Source organism: Eucyclogobius newberryi, unplaced genomic scaffold (genome assembly GCF_026437365.1).
Source record: "Eucyclogobius newberryi isolate DKJ021-1_F unplaced genomic scaffold, fEucNew1.0.hap1 SCAF_17, whole genome shotgun sequence".
Taxonomy (NCBI): domain Eukaryota; kingdom Metazoa; phylum Chordata; class Actinopteri; order Gobiiformes; family Gobiidae; genus Eucyclogobius; species Eucyclogobius newberryi.
The window spans coordinates 14,932,918-14,957,672 of NW_027315801.1; the positions used below are offsets into that span (position 1 = coordinate 14,932,918).

Sequence of the window (24,755 nt, forward strand, 5' to 3'; positions counted from 1 at the left end):
TGGATTAGGGTGTGGGTTTGGATTAGGGTGTGCGTTTGGATTAGGGTGTGCGTTTGGATTAGGGTGTGCGTTTGGATTAGGGTGTGCGTTTGGATTAGGGTGTGGGTTTGGATTAGGGTGTGGTTTTGGATTAGGGTGTGGGTTTGGATTAGGGTGTGGTTTTGGATTAGGGTGTGGGTTTGGATTAGGGTGTGCGTTTGGATTAGGGTGTGGTTTTGGATTAGGGTGTGGTTTTGGATTAGGGTGTGGGTTTGGATTAGGGTGTGCGTTTGGATTAGGGTGTGGGTTTGGATTAGGGTGTGGTTTTGGATTAGGGTGTGGGTTTGGATTAGGGTGTGCGTTTGGATTAGGGTGTGGGTTTGGATTAGGGTGTGGTTTTGGATTAGGGTGTGGGTTTGGATTAGGGTGTGCGTTTGGATTAGGGTGTGGGTTTGGATTAGGGTGTGGGTTTGGATTAGGGTGTGGGTTAGAGTTATTTATTTTATGGTCTACTGCGTGTGAAGTGGAACAGACTGTAATGCAATTTTAAAGCTTTTAAATTATTGCCTATTATCCAGTGGAAACTGTTTATTGTCTGTTATAAATGTTTAATAAAGAATTTTGACAATAAAGAAAATTAAAAAAAAAACTAGTGGAATTCTGACTTCTGTGAGTTAGGAGTGGGCGTGTCTGGGAGGGAGTGGCTGAGGCAGTAAATTGGGGACATAAACTATTTTCTTTGATTTACACTCAATATTGCACCTAACTTAAATAAAAAAGGGTAAATATATTAATATATCTAACTTAAAATTATTTAATCCATAAGAATATGAAATTGAACAATCAAATTAAAATAGTTTTTATTGGTTTGTTCATGCCACTCACCGTGTTGTTTTAGTGTGTGACAGGAGATCATGAAACATACATATCCATATCTTAGCTTAGTAACTTAGTAGTCAGTGTATGTTTTCTATCGCATGCATTATTTTAATTAGCCATTGCATTAGGCTTAGTCCTAAAAAGTAACTCAGAATACTAATTACATCCTCCTTTTAGTCAAAAACAGCATTCAGTCAGAAATATAAATAAGATAAGATAAGCCTTTATTTGTCCCACAATAAAAGGCTTGTACTAATAGTACTGTAATTGTACTCTCTTCATCAGGACATGAAGTGATAATATAAGAGATCCATGAGTGACAGGCAGAGAATGAGAGGCATCAGCAGCAGTTCAGTCTGCACTACAGAGGTCAGGAGGACGTGAGAACAGTCAGAGCCATGGATCAGCCCTGACCTTTCAGGTGTTACTCAGGTACTCATCAGTGATGAGGAGCTGCAGTCAGCACAATAAGACTTCATTGGCCCATTACAGGGCTGTTAGGGGAAGATCACTTTCAGGTGAACCTTAGACAGTTTAAATGAAGAACCTAAAAAGGCTATAATCAAGAGGCTCCGCCCAGTGGGCAGGGCTTATTCAAAGTAGAATAAATAGCCGAGTTTTCAGACTAGATCTGCAGATTGAGAATGACTTTAGGATGAAAGTTGAAATGTCCTGTTCTATTCAAAAACAGTGTCCAGATGACTTCAAATGAATCTTTGATGATGGAACATTCCTGGACAGATGAGGGATTACATTTGACCCCTGACCTGTGACCTTACCTGGTGGGAAAGGCAAGGGACAAGATTCCTGGAGTCCACAGCCCAAAACAGAATTGGCCTATGATTTGATTATTAGAGCTGTAAATCCTTTAGTCGTTTAGCCGATTAATTGGTCAATGCTGTCTTAGTCGACCAACATTTTTATTAATTGATTGTATTATATTATTATTTAGAATAAAAGGATTTCAATGGGACAACATCAGAAATATATGGAGTGATTTAGCTGAAGATGTTGGAGTGACCCATGAGTTGAATCTAATTTATACATCTGTAAAATTAATAAGTAAATAAATACGCTGTTTACTACTTTTCTGTATAAATAGTTCATTTGCATGTCTAGTCTTTTGAGTACAGTTTGGGTCAGATACATGGAGATACTAGTTTTGCCACACCCTCTTTTAGTTGACTGCAGCCCTATTGATTATTCATTTAAACATTTAAATGGAAATTTTGATGATTATCCTACATTTATTATCCCAAAGATGGTCACTTTTAACAGTTTTATAGCTCATTTACCATCACAAAAAGAATGGCCTTATGTATAAGGCCGTAGCTGCAGAGCCGCGGCGCAGTCAAATGGCCCAGCAGTTTCAGGAACCGCGGCACTGCCATATAGTCTCATGGCTAACCCTAACCCTAACCCTAAACTTAACCCTAACCCTGACCCTAACCCTGACCTTAACCCTAACCTTAACCTTAACCTTAACCCTGACCTTGACCCTGACCCTGACCCTAACCCTAACCTTAACCCTAACCCTAACCCTAACCCTAACCTTAACCTTAACCCTGACCTTAACCCGGCACGGTCTAAAACGGCGCGGTCAAATAGTGCAGCAGTTTCAGGAGACGCGGCACAAAATAACATGGCAGTTTCGGCCGCGCGCCGCGGCTCTGTGTAGACACTCCCTATATATAATACAAAGATTTGAATGATATGTGCAATCTGTAAAGTATTTGGGAGACTCATGTTAAATAATATACATTTTCTCTGCAATATGATTGTGATTAGAATACATTTTGGGAGAACATAAAAAAGGTAATTGTAATAAAATCTCTATATTCTTAATACTCTTCCACTTGTAGGCTTCGGTTTGAAGTGGATGTAGCAGCGGCTGTATTTTAATACTACACATCTGTGCTCTTCTTATGGACAAGGGATATTGACAGAAAACGTGTATTTTTAACTGTTCTTCATTATTTAAACTATAGAGGTTATGCACTCGTCCATCATTTTTAAGATGAAATGCACGTTAACACTCTGATTTATGGGCAGCACAACTTAAAATGTGTTTTTGTACTTTTTTCCCCAATTTTTTGTCCCCGAAGCAATTTCACTTCAATAAACTGTATATGGTAAAAATGGGAATGTAGTTTTTCTGTTGTTTTTTCCACTGTGCATAGTTTAGCTGGTGCATTTGCTATTGCTGGGGGTGATAAAGGACACTTCAACTTGCCAACACAATTCAATTCAATTTATTTGTGTAACGCCCAAAATCACAGCAGCAGTTGCCTCGAAGGTGAAAAACAGATGAAACAATACGCAACAATTCATTTTCTCAAAACATAGACTCAGAAATAAGGAAAGAGAGGTAATTAGTTCAACTGTGCAAGTTTGAATCAGAAATAAACATGATCGCATCCTGCAGTGGTAGTAAAAGTAGTAGATTCTGTCATTTTCCAGCTTTACAAGGATGTACACAACAACCTTACCAGAGACTGTGGTTTATCTGCTTTTCTACAGGTGTTTACACGCTTTTCTTCTTTTAGATGTCAGTAGCCATCCAAATATTAGAAGTTGTAGATTTTCTTTGTATTACTGTAGCAGTTCTTTAACATTCTGTGTTTCAGGGAGCAGCCTTCTTTTCTCACCATTGATACTGCTAAAATGACAAATGTAGTGATCTGCACTGACTATATCAGGCCTAAATTAAAGCATGATTTAAAATGAGACACGGTTTAGGAGCCGGGTAAATTCTTTCTTAGATGGACGAGCAGTAAGGTCTCTCTGCTGTGTGTGTTCTTATGTATCACGCAGTTCTCCCTCATCTGCACTTTCATATGACATTTCAGTCCATAGGGTCGACTAAATGTGTTACAGATGTGACAGCTGAAAGGTCTTTCCCCTGTGTGCGTTTTCATGTCTATATAGATAATTCTAGGCAAATGTTTTGTTACAAATGGACCAGCTGTAAGGTTTCTCTCCTGTGTGTTCTTTCATGTATATTTAGCGTGAACTTTTCGGCAAATTATTTCGCACATTGAACAGCTGTAAGGTTTCTCTCATGCATGAACTCTAAAGTGTTGTACTAATGCCTTTTTACACCCTTTAATTATCCTATTACAAACAGGGCACTGCTGTATCTTCCTTTGACTGCCACTCAGTGTGTTTACACGTTTTTTTTATAACATACAGTTTTGACGTCTTGACAAAACTCTGTCCATGTCCAAGTATACATACAGATGAGAAAGTCGAATTCCTGACAAGATCCTGTCGTCCTCCTAACACTAGGTGGCGATATGCGTCGTTTCAGCGGACTAATACAACCCCCCATTCCAGTCGACCTTTTGCGTCACATATAAACTGTCGTGCGCATTTTTGAACAGCAGCAAGATGGATAGTCGTACTGCTTTGTTCATCTATGTAATGTCTGCGTTAGTTATTGTGCAGATGAAGTGCACGCTAACCTTGGTGTTCATGGTGATTTCGAGATGTAGATAAGAACACTGTATGCTGCTGGGGGGCTACAACAATGGCATGTCTTCGTTGGTGAACTTGACGTCGTCGACACTGACGCGCAGGTCATTCGATAAACTTTGTGGACTGATGGAAGGTGTTTTGTGTGTTCTGAGCCCCCAGGAAGCGACTGTGCAGGCACCAATTCCACTCTGCAAGGAGCACAGTTGAAATTGTACTTGGAAGACTGAAGTCACGTTGGAGAGTGCTACTCAAAAGAAGTGACTTCCATTTCCCATTCACACCACACGTTATTGCCACATGTTGTGCACTGCACAGTTTTTGTGAGGAGGAGAAAGAGACCGTCAATCCCACCTGGTCAGAGGAAGCAGCACGCCTTGAGCGTGACCGACCACAGCCAGGTCTTTGTAGCTACAACACAGATGAATGTTCTGGTGGTGGCCTGGAAACAAGACGTGTTCTAACAGAGGATATGGGGGCAAATATTCCTCTGCATAGACCAATGTTTGAGCCATTCTATGTACATTTGCGTGTCTGATTTTGAGGGCAGCTTTGTCTATTTTGTATAGTTGTGAGTCATTTACTGTAATAAAAAGAACAAAACCAATCATTGCTTTGGTGTGTTTTATATATAAAAACGATTTAAGAAATACAAACTTAGAAAATGTAAACATACACAATTGTGCAAAAGTGCAATTGCACTTCAAACATAACACACAACACACACACAACAAATATAAGTAAATATAAATATAATAATAATGATCCGCTCAGACTCCAGCGCACAAGTGTGCACATGTGGTGAAAAGAAGTGGGAAAGTCGTCTTGTCCTTGTCACCCAAACCCAGTGAGTCTGCTTGGGGGTTCCATTTGCATGGATTGTTGGAAGCCGCGGATGCCCTCCATAACGGCAGACACCATTCTGGCATTGCTGTCCAGGATGCTGTTGACCATCCGCTCTTCCCTCTCCTGGCTCTGTTGTGATTGTAGTATCCAGGCTGCCTCCATCCGCTCCATCCTCCCCAGCAAAGTGTCAATGTGGGCAACATTGTGTCTCCTTCCTGGCGGCCTTTGAGATGTTCCTACAAAATGATTCAAACGATTTTGTAAACGAGCGATCTATATAGCACGGAAGTATCTTGCATCGAAGAGTCTACAAAGAGTACAACAACATGTTTACAACTCATACAAACATATGGGCAGGCCATTTATTTACACCACAGGGCCCTGGTTGTTACACATAGCTGGCATTGACTCATGCTAAAACAGGCTGATTGTTTTCAACTCACCTAAGGCGCTCTCAAAACCATCGTCCACGTCATGATGATCGACCGGAGACAAAGTCCTGGGTCCGAGCAGCTCCTCAAGTTCGTCGCCAAATGGACAAACGACCCGATCGCGGCCACTCGTAGTGTCGTTTTTCCTTGCCAGGTAGTACGTTTTTTTCAAGTGTTTCCACCGAATCCGGATTTGCCATGGAGTCCGCGTGAAGCCGCCTTCTCTCAACTGCTCGGCAACCTTTTTGAAGAGGTTTCCATTTCTCGTCTTTCTCCCATCCATGTATTCTAAAATGTTTAACTCCTTCAGCAGGGTTAACATAAGAACAGTCTCGTCTTTTTTCCAAAAAAAGCCGTTTCTTAGAGATTCTGCCATGCTGCTGCTTTGGTGATTCTTCTCTTGTGAGTGAATGCGACTTGAGGTTGTGTTCTTCTTCTGCGACCGGCTTCCTTGTCTGTTTTTGTACGTACCGACTGTAACCAAAGGAGTCAAGTCAAGAACACTCGTCTCTGGTGCAGACTTTTGTTTGGGGGACAGACCTGTGTTTTTAGCAGCTGTGCTTCTGGCTCTGATCTGGACTTGGTCATAGTCATCTCCATCATCGGAATAGATTATTGGAGCTTTCCAGTCTTCATCGTTGTAAGAAAAGTGCTCCGTTTCTCCCTCAGACTCTGAGTGTAAATGTGGCTCTGCACTGATGTCCTCTTCCTGTGTTTCCTCTTCTTTGTGCTCAGTTTGTTGAAGCAGTGAGGACTCTTCTGTCTTCACAGCACCAGACTCTGGGACACACCTGAAAAAGGATTAAAGTTATGGGAAGTAACTAATAACAAATACAGAATTAAGTTTTTAGAAGTCAGAATACGCATTTTGAGTTGCTGTTTTCCAGTACAGTTAAGCTTTCATTTGGCACTATTCAGATTCAATTATTCAAATAAATGGAAGTACTTTATCATGCAATTCAGGCTTCAAATGGAACAGTATTAGTGAGGAAAAACATCACTTTTGTGGTGCCGATATGTGCAATTTTTCTATTTCTTACCAATACTTTAAAATGCAGAAGATAAATTGGAACAACAGAAGATTGTTGTGTTTAAATGGTGCATCTTACACTGTCAGATGTTCTTCTTCCTGTTTGATGCTCTGTTCCTCTGGATCCTCTTTGATCTGAGAAGGACTGGACTCTGGGACAAACCTGACAACAAGTGAAACAGTATCATGTAAATATAATCTCAGTATTATTCATAAGTTAACAGAAAGTACGAGAGACTGTTGTAAACTGAGCCACTTTGCATTGGAAATATGTGAACTCCGAATAAAGTAAAACATTCTACATGCATTTTAGGATTTTCCTTACTGCTTACATCTGAAAGACTTTTTTTCCGAGACACAGTTTTAGAAAATTTGGCAGTGAGGGGCCAATTCAGAAGGTCTTGAGGTAAACTGATTAAAGCATGACTTATTCAAACTTTCACTTATATGGTTCCCTTTTGATTTTCAAAAGGTGTTTAGTTTTTTCAGCTCAAATCAGAGCATTGCTATTCCTCAAATTCTGCCCCGCCCACTTTTGCCCTTTTCTGCTACGGATTTGCACTGTTGTTTTGGCACTTCCGGTTGAGTGGGAATGTTATCTTATGTGGAGAACGAGGGGAAAGTCTTGCAGCTAAAATGGGATATAAATTAGATCGATTGATTGATGTATTAATTCAAGCAGAAGCAAGTAAGTTAAGTACACATGGTCAAGCCCCTCAAGACTATAGAAAACTGTGGTGGATGACCAAAGAATTCTTTCCCTGGTGAAGAAAACCCCTTCATAACAGTTGACCAGATGAAGAACACCCTCAAGGTGTTCAACTTTTGTGTGTCAAAGTCAACAACAGAGAAGACTTCACCAGAGTAAATACAGAGTTCACCACAAGATGTAAACCATTTAACCAAGTAATAAAATGTTTAAGTTTGATTTACAATTGTTGATTTGTCCCAATTTGTTCCTGTAAAAAGTGGGAGGCACATAAACAAACGGTTGTAATTCCTACATCGTTCCCCTGACTTTGGTTGGTTTGATTTCAAATCAATTGAGGCGTATAGAGCCAAAAAGATTACAATTGTGTTGATATCCCAATATTCATGGGCCTGACTATTTAGAGGTAATTCCACAACTTTTACCAAGCAACAATACTGAAAACAGATTTGACAAACAGTAACACGATATAATACCTTTATTTAGTTGAAGGATAATTTAAGCCGTCAGAAAAGTGTATCTGTTAGGTTTAAATTATCTTCCGTCGTATTATCATAGAGGGAATTTGTTTTACAACTCGGCTCATTTTTTATTTTTCATTTCTTCACAAACTGCAACTTCACGGCAGTAAAACTATACTATTTGCCACAAGTGCAGGAGAACTTTCAGAAAAAAACTTTAAGGATTCCAATAAAAGTGTAAAGCTTTTTAATGGGTGGCTCCATTGACTCCAGTCTCACTACATGTTTAAAGATGGACCTTACATTTGCAGCTGTTTGATGCTCTGTTCCTCTGGCTCCTCTTTAATCTGAGAAGTCTCTAGGATTTCCCTCTTCAGATCCTGGATCAGATCCTGGATCAGACCAGGACTCGTGTGAACTCTCACCCGGTGCAACACGACTCTCGGGTTCAGCATCGAGCCCGGAAGCTGCTGTTTCCTCTGGATCTCCTCTTTGGAGAGACACAGTTCCTCCTCAGACTCTGCTTTCAGCCGCTCCTTCATCAAAGCTCTCGGCGCTTGGTCTTTAGACATTTTTACAAACCTTCTTTAGCTCTGTGCTAGTAGAAGTCTTCTTCTTCGTTTTGTTTTATGGCGAGTGACACTCAACATTTAGGTGCATTTCCGCCACCTACTGTCCGCGTCTTACTTGGTGCTATACAGTGCCACCTACTGTAGTCGGACGTCTTCAGAATGTGTTTTACACACAAATTTTGGATTAAAATCTATTATTATATTTAATGTCTATTATTATCTTAATTTTGAATGAAAAAGGGTTATTTTCAGTTGTAGAAAAGGTTGTATTCATCTGGAATCAGTTTAGAAAAAAACTAGACGTTTCGACTCTCATCCAAGAGTCATTGTCAATAGGCGAATTTAGGCCGGGAACTCCGATATTTATACTATTCTGTGATAAGTCCAGCCCATTGGGCGGGCCTTCAGTAGGTTGCCATTTCTGATGTATTTGTGTCATAATCCTCTCACGGACGAGCTGCTGAGCCGTGATGAGACTCGGGCTCTTCTGTCTGTTTAAGATAAGATAGCCTTTAATGTCCACACATGGGGAAATGTTGGTGTTACAACGGAGTAGATACAGAGGGAAAGGACAGATAACTTATAGAACTTTTTTTTTCTTAAAAAAAAACACTCTTAAAAGAAGAACTCTTATAAACAAAAACTAAGACTCTTATTAACAAAACTCCTCTCATATCTTAATAGGGAATGGAGGGGAAAAAATAAAGATGAAATAAAATAATAAAAATAGCTGAAATAAGACAAATAATAATGGTAAGCAAACACTCTTATTTACATCAGTTATATGCACATGCATATGACATTAATTGCGTGTAAGTACAACAGTAATTGCACATGAATATGACGGTATTTCACATGGTTAAATCAGTATTGCACATGGGTATGACAGTGTTTGTTGTTATACAGTCTGACAGCAGCAGGAAGGAAAGACCTGTGAAACGTCCGGGGAAACCTCTCCTTCACACAGCGAGGGTGGATCAGTCTCTCACTGAAGCAAATCCTCAAAGTAAACGTTTTCTTTTATCATTAGCTACATTAATGGTTCTTCATCTTTGCAACAATAATGCTGAACTTAGGACCGACTACTTTGTCAAAGAAACTTGGCTGACTGATGTCTTCACACCTACTGTAGTCAGAGTAGAAAACTGCAGTCAAAAATGTGCCTGTTGTAGCCTAAGGACTGCCCTGTGTGGGCCCTTGGTGATCAAGGGGCCCCATGCAATAGCCCATCTTGCCTGTTTGATAGCTACGCCTCTGAAGAGTATCACAACGTGATTGTGTCAAGGTTTAAAATGATTCCATTCCATTGTTGAATCAGGAATAAAAAACACCAATGTCACTAATTCATGTGCTTTTATTTAAAAACATCTCATATCTCTCCAAAAATATTTCTCAAAGTTAACAAACCCACACATTAAAAGTGCATTTATGTATTTTTTTTTAAGTAGCCACAAAAAGTGCAAATGTCAAGATAAAGTGCAAACCACAGGAGCAAAACACCCATGCATTTTAGATTGTCCTGTTTCTACAGACAAAAGGATGTGCTGTCACTGCTGCAGAGCATATGGATGATACTAACAGGAGTAAAGCCGGTTAAAAACGATTGATCACACAAAGGCCTAACAAATAACTAAATAAGCACTGACAACTTTTCTCATTATAATAATACAGTGTACTTTACGGGGACATAATGCACAGATCATGGTTGTCTTGTCCATAAAGGAGGAAACCCACAGCCGTGCGCAGCTCCTCCAGCTCCAGGTTAGACAGGAAGCTCCTCTGCAGCTCTGCCTCCACAGTGGCCCCTTGGGGCCCTCTACAGCCCCGGAGGAGAACTACAGCGGACTGACACAGAAGCCAGTCCACCAGCTTCTTCATTCCCACGCTACCCTGGACAGACAGAGCCCTCTTTCCCCACAGGCTCAGGTGCAGCATGTTGGCGGCCACACGAGCGCTGGGACGCTACGGAAGACAACCGGGAAGCAATCAATCCATCAATCCATCCATCCATCAATCAGAAAACAGTCTATTGCCATTGTCAGTGAACAAACTAGTCGGACTGTGTTTCAGCAACGTAAAAACAAAAGAAATGCACTAAATAAGGCGTTAGTGACTACAACTGAAGCTTTTTCTACAAGGTGTTAGAATAATAGACTTTGACAGAATATAAATACAAACTACAGGCTACAGTGTTTTCTACAAGTCTATTATTGACTGTGCCTCATTTTAAGTACATTTTACGATCATGACAGTATCAAATACTTATTCAAAACTAATTTGGAGTATACGTGTCCTTGAATCAATTCTCCTTGCAAAATCCACCAATCGGCACATGTCACAAAAGCACACGTGGCTACCGTGGTTACCTTGTGTGGGTTCCTCCTGAGCAGCAGTCGTGTCACCAGCTCCACCTGGGCTGGGGCCGTGGACGGCAGCGTGGGCAGATCACACTCGTGGTACGACCGGCTCTCCAGACCCACAGCTCTGTAGAAAGGGTTGGTCTGACCGCAGATCTCGTACGCCATGGCCCCCACGGCCCAGGCGTCCGCCTTACTGTAGTCGATGACCGCACCAGGCCCGGGGACGGCGGTGGCCACCTGACACAGGGCATGTGAGATTAGACATCACAACCTTCACAACAAACCACTAAGAAGGATGTAAAAATATACAAGAATAATACAGTCATGCAAAGGGATGTAACAATATCAAGCGAGCGCTGTGTGTGCCGTGCGTGTGCGCCGTGCTGCCTTTTACTTTTGAAATGCTTTGACAAGACCTTAGTGCGAGTCACTGTCACATTCCAAAGTGCTATAAATAATCATGTCCTAATGTTGTCTGCCCTGGAATGAGGCACAGGATCATGCACTTTACACTTCTGTTTCTTTAGCTGTTGCTGGAGCTTCTTATTCGATAAATTGTGACAACCTGCAATTTTACAGTGACCTTACAATATCAACTTTTGTATCTTATTTCTCTTTTGGCTATTGTTACAGTTCTAATGCTGCAGGATTTGAACGATACTTAAAATCCAATGTAAAACGGGTAACAGTTCAAACCAATTCAAACGTTTTTTTGTTACCATCTTCTACAGTGAAAGTGAGCCGATTTTAACAAGTAAAATGATGTGAAAAGGGAAAACGATTGTTAAATGTTATGGATTGATGGTTATTTTACAGTTGCGCTTCGTGCTTGTAAAACACACAATATAACTCAGGTCTACATATCGAGCTATGCGATTATTCTAGTTTTTCTGTTCATATAAGGTGTTATGCAAAGACTAATTTACAAGCCTCACCCGAATTTGTTTTTACCTGCAAATTGACTCTTCATATACAGTTTATTTGTTTCAACACTGAGGCCCATAATCAGGACTGATACTGTACTTACTGCAAGATTAATTCCTCCAAAAACATATGATATGACCTAAATAAATGCAGTTGGTGTAGAGTTTCACGCTCTACCTCTGGCGCCATAAGAGACGCGTTCCCGCCTCTGTTGACCCACGTGCTGTTGAACGGCAGCCGCAGACCCTTGTCCCGCTGGGTCAGGCAGCATCCGAAGTCTGTGATCACCAACCTGGGACAGTCATCTGAAAATAAAACCATACCATTAACTATAATCATTCTATTCACTATCACGACGTTCTGACCCTGTATCTGACCCAAACTGCACTCACAAGAACACAACCATAAAGCGTTCATGCAAAAAAACACCATTTATTCAGAAAAGTACTAAGAAAATGGTGTATTTACATCGCTCCATGCCTACTTTTTCTACTACTGTCACAAACAAGTCTTTAATATTGAAATAAAATAATAAATGTACACCAGCGATAGATTAAACGACTTGACGTCAACAAAGTTCCTTCCCAGCTCCTTTAAAGTGATTGTACTGCAGAAATATTCTCTTAAACCCTTTGTGATCATATTTCCAGAATTCAGATGATCAAAAGTGGTCCGCTGCCTGCACGTCTCCATGGAGTTGTTGTTGCGTTGCTGTAGAAACGAGCAGGCCAAGGCACAGGTCAGATCAGTCACGAGAGCTGCCCCACGCTCACAGAAAGAAAGAGAACAAGGTATTTCCGGGTATTTTTCAGCAATAAAAATGCCTGTTAATGCAAGATGGGTACGTTTAAAGCCACACTGCGGAACATTCCAGACAGGCAGCGAACAGCCTCGCCACAAACATTACATATACAGTTACATTTCCAAAGTATTCTTCCCATCACTGCCTGAAACTGATTTAATACTGATCATTTGGACAGTGTTTCCTATTTTCTTGGGAGTTTACATTTAAACCAACATGACAGAACCCAATAGAGAGACATTGGACTTTTCATGATCTCAAAATAAAAATGAAATTAAATAAATGAAACGAGCAGATTAACAAACGTTGACGGGGAAAAAGCTAACGGAGAACTGTACATGGGTATCCACTTAGACCCTCCTTCTAGGCCAGGAAAAGCTTTTTTGTAGCAATTATTTTTGTAATGGCGGCGTTGGTCTTTACCCGTGTCAAACTCCAGCAGAACATTGTCGGACTTGAGGTCGCGGTGAGCCACTCCTTCTCTGCACAGATGGGCCACGCCCTCCAGGAGCTGCAGAACCATCAGAGCCCCGTGTCTGGGACTGGGACTGCAGACCTCCAGGAACTGCCTCAGAGTGAACGGGTAACTGCGGCCGGAAACACAGTCAGTCTAAAGATTATGATTATGGATGATACAGTATAATCACCCCCAAAATGAACAACTACAGTGTTAGGTGTGATTAATCATGGCTTTTGTAATATTTTGGGTATTTTTAACAGAAATGTTCTAACTTTTTGTGTTAAATAGCACCATTAAAAGTCTGTATAGTTTATGCTCAGGATATATATATATTTTTTTTAATCAGATAAAGTGAACAGTCTAGCAGCCCCACTATCCCTTACTATAACACACAGGTCAAACATTATATAGATACGTTTTTGTTTAAGGGGACAATAACAATGTAATACAATTAGTAATAGTACCGTATTTTGCGCACAAAAAGGCGCACCGGATTATTAAGCGCACCATCAGCTATCTGTGTACCATGTGTACTGGTCCATACATAAAGCGCACAGGACGATAAAGGGTCCGGTGCAGCCAAAGCGCAGATAGTGCTCCTTGCTAAAATCTCTTTGGTCATGTGATCCCGCATCTCGGATCCACGCGGCAGTTCAGTGATGATTCCGGCCTTTTGATTCCCACAGTTGACTGATAATTTAGCCCGTAGCGGATTTCTAATAATATAAGAGCCATCTTGGGACAAGTTTCTTAGGGTCCTTCATTTACCGGTAGGTGTCTGCGTTGTGCCTGACTGAAAATGTTGTTTACGTTTTGACAAAGTGTTGCGTGTGCCGCGTGCAGGCTACTGTTGCCAGAATGCTTTGCACATATGTTGTTGGGACTTCCGGTTCCAGAGTACTGTAAATATAGTCGCGCATCGGCGTCTCGTGTCCCAAATCTTCTTTATACACCATGTACCACACAAAAAATCTTCGCTGAATAAACCATATATTAAGCGCACCGGACTATTAAGCACGCGGACGGCTTTTGAGGACGTTGAAGACTTTTACGTGCGGTTTATAGTGCGGAAAATACGGTAACACAGTTGAACATACATGGAGTTATACACAGACCGTCACCTCGATTCTGGAGCCCAGAAACTAGACTACCTGTCTCTGCAAATACTAACATTGTTATTGATCGTCATCATGGTAATTTGTTATTGAAATAAATGAAAAAAAATATATAATATTAAGCCCTAACCCCTACTTCGTCTGGTTAAAACTAGTTTATGCTATGGATTAGCAAGAGTGTAGCAAACTCAGGACTTCATACATCCGAGTCCACGTCTCTAACCGCTGGGCCATCCCGTTCTTTAGATAATTTGCTGCGAGACAGAAAATCTCTCCAGAATCGGGGTGAAGGTCTGGGTAAAACCGCATGTGTTGAACATGGAGCCATCCCTAATGGAGCTGCTGCTGTAGCGATGGAAACGTGGCATATTTGGAGGACATTTGGAGTGGATCTTACTTCTTCATGACCATAAAGAGTGTGCGGTTGTTGCCGAGGCCGTGCGGGTTGAGCCTGGCGGGCAAAACGGCCGGGTACTCGTCCTGAGCCCCGGGCAGCAGCGGCACGTCTGCGGTGAAGGCGCGGTGCACTCGGATCACGTTAGGGTGCGCCGCCACTCGCCTGGGAACCACTCCGAAATCTCTGGACAACACACGGCAAAGTGTTTCTGTTAAAGGTGCACCATGTCACTTTTCTGGTGGACGGTCTGCTCCCTGCGTCCATCGAGACGGTATGGCCGTTGGTCAGATCTGTGGAGAGGCGAGCCCTTCAAGATGTTTTAAATAAAGAAAATGTGTAATTGAGTGTCTGCGTGATGTCACGCAGACACTATATGTTTTATTTTATTATTATTATAATTAGGCCCGAGCGCCACAAGCTGGTGAGAGGCCTATTAATCTCGTAAGGCCGTGCGAAGCACGGCTGCGAAAGAAATCGAGCGCGAAGCGCTCGCCCACTTCCAAACACTCACTAACACACTCCTCCACTCACGCACGCCCCGTGCATACTAATTAGTAGTAGGGAAATGGAGCATTACCGTTTCATTATATGAAATTTGACACACAACTCAATTTTAGCATCCCCATCAAAAAAGTCAATGAGACCCATGTCATAATTGTTATGGCTTTGCCGTAGCGATGACCAAAACCTCCCACGTTATTCCAATGGGGAAATCGCCAGAACATGTTTACACTTTAGACTTTCACGAACTCCTCCCAGGGCATTAGCCCTATTAACCTGAAATTTGGTGAGACTCATCTTCAGGGGTAAAAGTTACCCACATTTTTATTCAAAAAGTCACGGTCTCTGTGCGGCAAAGCCGCACATTTTGCCAAGAATTCAAAATAAAATTGCTTTTTAAATGGTAAAACAAAGGGGAGAAGATGTGAGAGCGTCACAGATTCAGCAGTAGGCGTAATAAAAGGACCATTGGCGTTAGCGCCCCCTCCTCTTGCGGCGTGGCGAGGGCCGATCATTGCCGCTTGCGGCTTTAATTAATAATAATAATAATAATAATAATAATAATAATAATAATAATAATATTATTATTATTATTATTTCCATGATTTTCCATTTAGCCAGTTTCAACTCCTTAACGCTTCAACCGATTTCAACATACCAATATACCTCATTCTGATCGCTTTCACAGTATTGTTGTTTCACAGTGTGCTATTACTTTTGACATTTGAAAATTCTGCAAAAAGTACACGTTGTTCAAAAGTATTGCAGAATTTGCAAAAGTATTAGTACTCCATTTAGCCAGTTTCAACTCCTTTACGCTTTAACCAATTTCAACAAGTTATACCTTATTACGATCGCTTTCGCAGTAGTACGTGTGCCATTACTTTTGACATTTGAACAACTTGTACTTTTTGCAGAATTTGCAAAGGTATTAGTTAGAGCTGGGTTGAAAAAAAATCGATTTTCCGATTTTTAATCGATTCGCATATCGATTCAATTTTGCCCTGATATATTACATTAAGAAATGTTTACCAGACCAATGTTGGGCATCTTTTTTCAGCACAACCTCACCTATATGATCAGTTAGTTAGTTTTTCACTTTGACATACTATTTCAACATAACTGGACCTAAACACACACTGAAAACACAAAGTCTGTCTAGAAAAAGTATGTTTTTTTCATTGTAAAACCCTCAAACATGCTCAACCAAGCGTTTAAAAAGGTTCAAACTGAACCACAAGGTGCAAATATGAACATATAAAAGTATTCTTGTGATATATACAAGCAATAAACAACTATTTACAATAAAAAGTAGGTAAATCCTCAGGCGTTTTTCTATTTGTGCTACTTCTCAAAACAATTTCTGTCCAAAATGACAGAGAGCCACATCACAGGCCTTGCACTTCCATGTGAGTGATGTTCAGAAGGAACACTAAACCAGGTCTAATCCAGGTCTAAACCAGGACTAAACCAGGACTAAACCAGGACTAAACCAGGTCTGAATCAGGTCTGAATCAGGACTAAACCAGAACTAACCCAGGACTAACCCAGGACTAAAGCAGGTCTAAACCAGGTCTAAACTTGATCAACATGAAGTGTGCCCCTCATTTTGCTTCACAACTATATTACTGACAATGAAATACTTGAAATACTAAAACTCTCTCAAACTACTCAAAAACAGCATCATTCCTCTCGTTCGTTCTTCCTCTTTGACTATTTGTCATGTGACTAATGTTTACATTCCTCGTGTGCGTCCTGAACATCCGGGTTAGCACAAGGCTAACATTTTTTTCCGTTTCGTTTTATCACAAAAGATGACAAAGTTATTATAAGAAATGTAACGCGGGCAGAAAAGAGCGCATATTTTTCCGCACATTTTTAATGGAATTGAAATGATCATAACTTTGGTTTTATCAGGTGGATTCAAATAAAACGTAGGTACGAGTCTCCACTTCCTTATGACGTCAACGGCAGCCGTCTACGTTGCTTGGTTGTCATGCTACAGGGTCCTAAAGCCGACCATGTTTTCACAAGCGCCGGCGCCGGCGTAGACACCGAAGGGCTAATGACCGATTATCGATTCGTACGTCCAAAGATCGATTTTTATTTTTTTAAATTAAAATTATTTTCTACATTTCCCTCAGTGAACTTCAATCTACCTTCAAGAAAGATAATTCAGGACTCCTGGATTATCTTTCTTGAAGGTAGATTGATCATCAGTCTTCCAGCCATCAGTAACTACCAATACTTGTAAGATTTGCTGTTTAATATTGATATAATACTAGTTTTAATATGTTGCTTCTCTACACAGTCATGAAGTGAAGGAAACGGTTCAAATACATTTTTCATTTTTAATAACATTAACCCCCGGATCGAATCGAAATCGGATCGAATCGAAATCAGATCGAAATCGGAGCGAATCGGATGGGATCTGAGAAATCGGAAATAAATCGATTTTGAAACGTAAAAATCGGAATCGAATCAATTCTTGAAATTTGAATCGAAACCCAGCTCTAGTATTAGTACTTTTTCCCCAATGAAATAAATGGGGCATTATGAGTGTCTGCGTAATTCTTTAGGCTTTTGTGATGGAGCCAGAGAGAGAGGGAGGGATAGAGAGAGGGGGAGAGAGGGAGGAGGAGGAGGGAGAGGGGGAGAGGGAGGGAGAGAGAGAGGGAGAGAGGGAGGGAGGGAGAGAGGAAGAGAGAGGGAGGAGGGAGAGGAAGAGAGAGGGAGGAGGGAGAGAGAGTGGGAGGGAGGAGAGAGAGAGGGAGAGACGCAGACACTCCAGCAATGGCTTCAGCCATTGCAAATTATCTAGTTGATTAAATGCTACAAATATATTTAAAGCCATGAAGGGGAACAGTCTCAGTAATAAGCATATGTCTCGTCCTCATCTTTAAAAGTAAAATAGTGTAATACTGCATGTGTACATAAATGTAAATATAAAAATGATGTCACAATCTAATAGGATAATATTATAGTGATGCGTTTTAGAAGCAACGGTTTAAATTAACTGCTTTATTTGAGAAGTTTTTTCCTTAGGCTGAGCAATATAATATGTCTGTTTGCCGTAACCCGACCAACTCGGTGTGAAACTAGCCGACCGAAAAAACATCAGCATTTTGTTGAAAAAATGTCAAAATCTTTTATTTTTCAATTATTTCGCCGACTCACCGACGGTCTTTCCTAAACCGCTGTGTCGAATATTTCTATTACACTGGTAAATCTATTTTTCATCCCAAAGGACTGATGACGCACTGTGCAACGCATGTGAATCTTTATATTTGGTCCTCCTCATGCGTCTGTAACAAAATAGAACGCGCAAAAAATATGTTACATTGCCTTTTACATGTCAAGTCGCCTCTGTCGGCGCCACTGAAGTCTCCATAGTACATGTCACGCTCTATCACGATGTGACTCTGGTGTGACTTGATTTAAATTTGACTGATGCAATGCATTCTGGGATTGAAACACGCCCAGCAGCATCTTCACAACAAACATGGCGGCGCCCATGTCCCCCGCATGTTCCCCCGCTCGCCTTCACTACCAAAATAAAGGATAGCGGCGTACAAAAGGTCGACTGAAATATCTTAAAATCTTGAGATTTAGTCTCCCGATTGGGTTGATCGAGACGTTTTCCGTCATTGACTGTTGAAGCCCGACCCCTGGACTGTTGAAGACCGACCCCTGGACTGTTGAAGCCCGACCCCTGGACTGTTGAAGCCCGACCCCTGGACTGTTGAAGCCCGACCCCTGGACTGTTGAAGCCCGACCCCTGGACTGTTGAAGCCCGACCCCTGGACTGTTGAAGCCCGACCCCTGGACTGTTGAAGCCCGACCCCTGGACTGTTGAAGCCCGACCCCTGGGACTGTTGAAGCCCGACCCCTGGGACTGTTGAAGCCCGACCCCTGGGACTGTTGAAGCCCGACCCCTGGGACTGTTGAAGCCTGACCCCTGGACTGTTGAAGCCTGACCCTTGGACTGTTGAAGCCTGACCCCTGGACTGTTGAAGCCTGACCCCTGGACTGTTGAAGCCTGACCCCTGGACTGTTGAAGCCTGACCCCTGGACTGTTGAAGCCTGACCCCTGGACTGTTGAAGCCTGACCCCTGGACTGTTGAAGCCTGACCCCTGGCGGTCACTCAGAGTCAAAAAATGGAAAAAATTGTATCTCTTTTTTTGCCTTCAAAGTAAACAAAATAAGAATTTGCCTACCGTCCGACCCACTTGAAAAATGTTGGGTCGGGTTACAGCAAACAGACAATTTATTTGGGGCAGCCTTACTTAGAAACTTATATTTTCCCAAACAGTACCTTGAACTAAAAGCACTGTAATATCAGACGTTTGCACCTTTATGTGATTTACTATGTATTTGTATCACGTCTTGTCTGATTATGTCTGTACCTTTGACTTTGTGGTAATTTTGTACCAGTGTGTGTTGTATCTGCTTTTACCTCTGTCTCACGGCGGATGGAACTAAACTAAACCAGCAACGTATCAACGAGTCATCTATTGGCTCGTGTGAATGAAAAGACGTTAAATATATCACTTTTTCATGTACAGGTTATACTTAAGTGAAGGTGTTTGAGGACATAAACTGGGCATAATGAGACCCCAAAGTAGACAGTGAAGTGTGAGTGATGCACAGTGAAGTATGAGAGATGCACAGTGAAGTGTGAGTGATGCACAGTGAAGTGTGAGTGATGCACAGTGAAGTGTGAGTGATGCACAGTGAAGTGTGAGTGATGCACAGTGAAGTGTGAGTGATGTACAGTGAAGTGTGAGTGATGCACAGTGAAGTGTGATGTACCCGTGGATGTGTTCGTGCTCCAGCTTCACGGCCGCCGCAGACGCAGGAACCAGCTCCTGAGACATGGACCTCAAAATGGCCTCGCTGGACGATCCGGCCTGACGCACACAACACCAGGAGCACATTAACTCTTAAATATTCACAAGACTTACAACAAACTGATTATGGCAAGATATGGCACCTGCAATTAGACTTTACATCTTCATTAGACTTTAGGAATTGAGGGATTACAGAGATGGAAGCTTATACTTAAAAATGTAACAGTAATATTGCAATTAGACCGCAAAAAGATTGGATTAAAAGTAAACTGCACAGAAATGCTATGTGTTAATCTTTATCACATATTTCTGCCTGTTTGTTGTGAATGTTAAGGTCCATTTATGTTTAGTTGTTGAGAAGATAACATACTTTTTAACTGTTTTGTTACAAAAACAGTAAAAACCACACACAGTATCGCATCAAATTGAGTGTATTACTTTAGCATGTTACTAAAATAAAACAACTAAAATCTAAAATAAAAGTGTTTTTTTCTTCTAAAGAATATTACTAACAAAACGTAATATTCTTCTTTGTTTTGTCAATATAAATACAAAATACAGTGTTCACGTGTTTCAGATTCTTGTTATTGGCAACATTTTGAGGACTTCAACATTCAGTAAATACGTTTTAAATATGACACACTATGGCAACAGTCCTAATCTTTCATACATTAATTGGGTTTAAAAATTTTGAACCCATGGATACAAAGACACACTAAATCCTTTGAGCAGAATACCTACCCCAAAGTTCCACATCATTTTAATGGCCAAAGGGAAGTTTCTCAGAGAGCAGCAGCTTCTGGAGTCATGTTTTTCCACATCTTCTTTAAGTTCCACCAGAGTCTCTTTGGTGTTTGTCTGATGTAGAGGAGCGAAGCGCACCGCCGCCGCCTCGTACACCGCCGCGTTTGAGCCTTTTCCGATCTGATTTCCAATGAGGTAATCATCCAGTTTGTACCCGGGGACGTTCAGAGGTTTTAGCAGAGGCTGGAATTGTTTCTTTTTGAATACAGCCTGGGGAAGGAGAAAGAATAAATAAGAAAAAAGTACAGAAAATAAAACACAAGAACAAACAAACAGCTGACATCCGACAGTACATATGACATTTTGAGGTTTTAGCTGCTGAGTCCATATTTGATACATTTATAGTTTGCGTGGCCTTTTTGTTAGCGTCCATAGGGGAAATAAATTGCAAATATAACTCACAGCTTTTGTAGAAAACTGGAAATAGCGGTTTATGTCCTGAAAATGTACAGAAAACATCTCGCATGCAGTAGTAGCAGGTTAATGGTATATATTTTTTTTTATCTACTGTAGTTTTGTCAGAAAAATCACAAATAATGTATGAATACAGCAAAATAAAACCTGATATTTAATGTTACAGAATGCCAAAATATATGTGGTACATTCATTTACAGAACAGAAAGTAAAAGTAATATCAATGTCCTTTTTAAATTAAATTCAGATATAGCTTTACTGGATAGAATTTGTGGAGGATGTTTGTAGTCACATATTTAGAGGTCAACAGAGCCATGTAATCACAGTTGAATCTGTTGTTACATGTTTTTGCTCCGGCCTCACCTGGATCTCCTGACAGGTCGCTGAGCTCGTCCTGTCGTCCTCCAGCTGCTGCTCGATCAAACCAACCCCGAGTCCAAACGCCAGAAACACGGCTCTGTTCCGCGCAGAGCCGCCGCCAAACCTCCTGAAGCCGGAGGCCTGAAGCTGTGCGGCCAGGCCCCGCAAAGAGCTGCGGTAATAGCGGTACCGAAGAGGCAGGAAAGCCTGAGGCTGAGCGCAGCGGCCCGAAGGCCCCGCGGCCCCGCGGAAGCGCCCACCTCGGAGCTTCGCTGCGACTCGGCCGCAGGATTTCACGAGGCTGAGCTGCAGGAAGGAGCGACCCAGCTGCAGGCCGCGGCTCAGCGCGTGTTTCACCGACATAATGCGTCCCTAAAGGTAACAACAGCCCCAGATCTGAGCCCACAGCAACACCGCGAGTGTCAGGGCTGTTTACACACGCACGTCTGCTACAGCGCATGCGCAAATGTACCACGTGATCAGAGTGACCCAGAGCCGCGTCAACCAACAACAACAACAAAGATTTGTGGCTTTATGCTCTTATTTATGTCCTGAGCTGACACGTTATTTGGAGAAAGGCATAAATATAAGATAAGATAAGATATTCCTTTATTGTCCCACATGGGGAAATTTCATTGATGCAACGCAGGTAGATACAGAGGTAGATACAGAAGAAAAGAATCACTTATAGGAAGTTTAAAAAACACTCTCAGTAGAAGATCTCCTATAAACAAAAACTCCCATAGACAAAAGAAAAGACATTTATCATAACATAAAATCTCTGTTCAAATTTACAATGAGCTCCACTGTCCACCAGGCTTTATTCTTTAGACTTTATCCTTTAGACTCCATTTTTCAGTTCAAAGCCCACGTGCTCAAAGCACATGAGTTCCAAGTAGGGGTGTGTACCGCTACGACGGACCGGATCCGGACTTGTGAAAACGTTTCGGTTCAGGTCCAAAAAAAACGAAACCCCGGTGATTCGGTTCTGGACTCATTAAAATCTACCACTCACATTCTATATCCTTTACGTTCTAGAATCTAAACCATCTGAAACCTTCCATAGATCGCGAAATTCGCGCTAGAAAAGACGTAAACACTGACATCGCTGTCAATGACCCGGAGCCATCAGCGACGCACGCGTCTTCCCCGCGGCAGAAGTTGAAGCCGGCGCAATGAGTTTAAAGACGCGAGAGGCCGAACATTCGTGAAGATCACTGGCTTAATTGAAGCGTTTTAAGCCGCCGCGTGCGTCGCCGCTTGTGCCGCTCCGTGAGTTAGTTTAAGACGCTTGTTAAAGGAGCGGGTTGTGCTTTGGTTTGGGTGTAAATATTGTAACTTCTCGCTCAGGTCAGTAATGCTGGTTTAGTGCTCACAAGTTGTCACTTTATTTCTTGAACAGAGTTGGTTACTGTTGGCCGTAACCATGGTGATGGAGCAGGAACATCAAAAACTACCTCGTCTCCTGAGCCCGCTCTTAGCTCCGCCCCAGAGACCGCGCACGCGCACTAGACACTAGGGTCGCTACAATATGAATACAATAACTGTTATGTTGTGGTGTGATGTAGCATTTATTTCAGTGGGTCAGTGCTATCTTCTGCTCCTCTTAATGTGAATGTGTTATTGTGTGCAATAGAGTGTCATTATTAGTGCTCCCCAATAGAGGGCGCACTTGCCTTTGGTTTGCATGTTGTTACCAGTTCTCGAGCAAGCGATGCTCCGCATGTACCTGTGATAAAGTTGTGATTAAAATACACGACGGAAATTGAGATGTTGTTCTACTTTATTTCGGCCAAGATACAACATCTTTTTGGCGACGAGGATAAAGAACTTTGAACAGGTAAAGATTTTGTTTTTTGGTAAAAAAAAAAAAAAAAAAAAGAAGGGGGAGAGAGAAACGCGAAAGAAAAAAAGCTGGAAGATGGCGACCATTGGCACTCTAGCAGCGTTTGATGCTAAAAATCAAAGCTGGGAAGAATACTGTGAAATAATGGAACAGTTTTTTGAGGCCAATGAAATTGATAACGGAGACAAGCAGAGAGCAATTCTCCTCAGTGTGGTCGGCGCATCTACATACAGTTTAATGCGGAATCTCCTCAGCCCGGAGAAACCAAAAGATAAAACTTATCAGCAACTGGTGTTGTTGATGAAGAACCATTTCGACCCGAAACCAAGTGAAATCGTCCAAAGGTACAAGTTTGATTCCCGCAGTCGTAAGCCAAACGAGTCAGTGTTGGATTACGTTCCCGAGCTGCGGAGGCTGGCACAGGACTGTAATTACGGCGACACATTACAGCAAAAGTTGAGAGACAGGATCGTGTGTGGTATCAATGATGATCGCATTCAACGACGACTCCTGGCAGAAACGGACTTAACTTGTGAAAAAGCGTATTCTATTGCAGTTGCTTCGGAAACAGCAAATAAAAAGGCATTGGACCTCCAGAATCCAAACGCAGTGACAAGGTGCTTCAAACTAAACAAGGGTTTGTACAGCAGTGGAGCGTTCAAGAGCACAACGCAGGAGTACTATCGTTGCAAAGGACAACACAACCCAGGTGAATGTAAGTTCAAACAAGAAAAATGTCATGCATGTGGAAAAGTGGGACATATTGCAAGAGCTTGTCGAACAAAAAGTAAACAACAGAAGGGACATGCTAAATTTAATGCTGGAAAAAAGGATCAGAGAAATTCAAGCTACCGCTCACATAATGTTCAAGAGCGACAAGAGGATAGCAACACGGACAGCTCAGAAGACAGTCCTTTTGCATTAGTTCAAGTTCAAACTGGGACGTATAAGTGAAATACATTTGAGGAAAGTTGAGCCGTACATTGTGAGCATGAAACTAAATGAAAAAAGGATTGGTTTTGAAATAGATACAGGCTGCAGTCTCACAGTAATGAATGAGAAGACATTTCAAACAACATGGGAAGATGGAGAAACTCCTCGCATCAAGCCAGTGCAAATAAAGTTGGAGACTTACACCGGAGACCCAGTGAAAGTGGTGGGAGCTGCTTATGTGAAAGTCAAATATAATCAGCAAAGAGCTAAACTGCTGTTGGTTGTTGTTAAAGGAGAGGGCCCCACACTGCTGGGCAGAGGCTGGCTTGAGGAAATTCAGTTGGACTGGAAAGAGGTGAAAGCGAAAAATAAGGCTCGTCAGGTACAGCACTTACACGTGGAGAAACAGATAACGCTACAAGAAATACTTCCTCAAAGAGGAACTTGGCACTTTAAAGGGCACTAAAGCCACAATTTATGTGAAAGAAAATGCTGTTCCGCGTTTCTTTCGTCCAAGATCGATTCCTTATGCAATGAGAGCAAAAGTGGATGAGGAAATTGACAGATTGTTAAGAGAGGAAATTATCACGCCTGTGAAATATGCTGA

At 41.7% G+C, this 24,755-nt stretch overlaps 2 protein-coding genes across 2 annotated transcripts; one reads left to right on the forward strand and one right to left on the reverse strand.

Annotated features, from left to right (window-relative positions):
* Positions 1 to 9,720: 9,720 nt before the first annotated feature.
* Positions 9,721 to 21,813, reverse strand: pink1 (PTEN induced kinase 1). The gene is made up of 8 exons (XM_072449266.1): positions 21,373 to 21,813; positions 20,533 to 20,805; positions 19,754 to 19,851; positions 14,440 to 14,622; positions 12,891 to 13,054; positions 11,843 to 11,970; positions 10,748 to 10,978; positions 9,721 to 10,343 (listed from the first exon to the last, which is right to left on the reverse strand). The coding sequence occupies exons 1-8, from the start codon at positions 21,730 to 21,732 to the stop codon at positions 10,059 to 10,061; spliced, it is 1,722 nt and encodes a 573-aa protein (XP_072305367.1). The 5' UTR covers positions 21,733 to 21,813; the 3' UTR covers positions 9,721 to 10,058.
* A 1,477-nt stretch (positions 21,814 to 23,290) lies between these two features.
* Positions 23,291 to 24,169, forward strand: LOC140362584 (uncharacterized). The gene has a single exon (XM_072448667.1). The coding sequence runs from the start codon at positions 23,291 to 23,293 to the stop codon at positions 24,167 to 24,169; it is 879 nt and encodes a 292-aa protein (XP_072304768.1).
* The last annotated feature ends 586 nt before the right edge of the window (positions 24,170 to 24,755 follow it).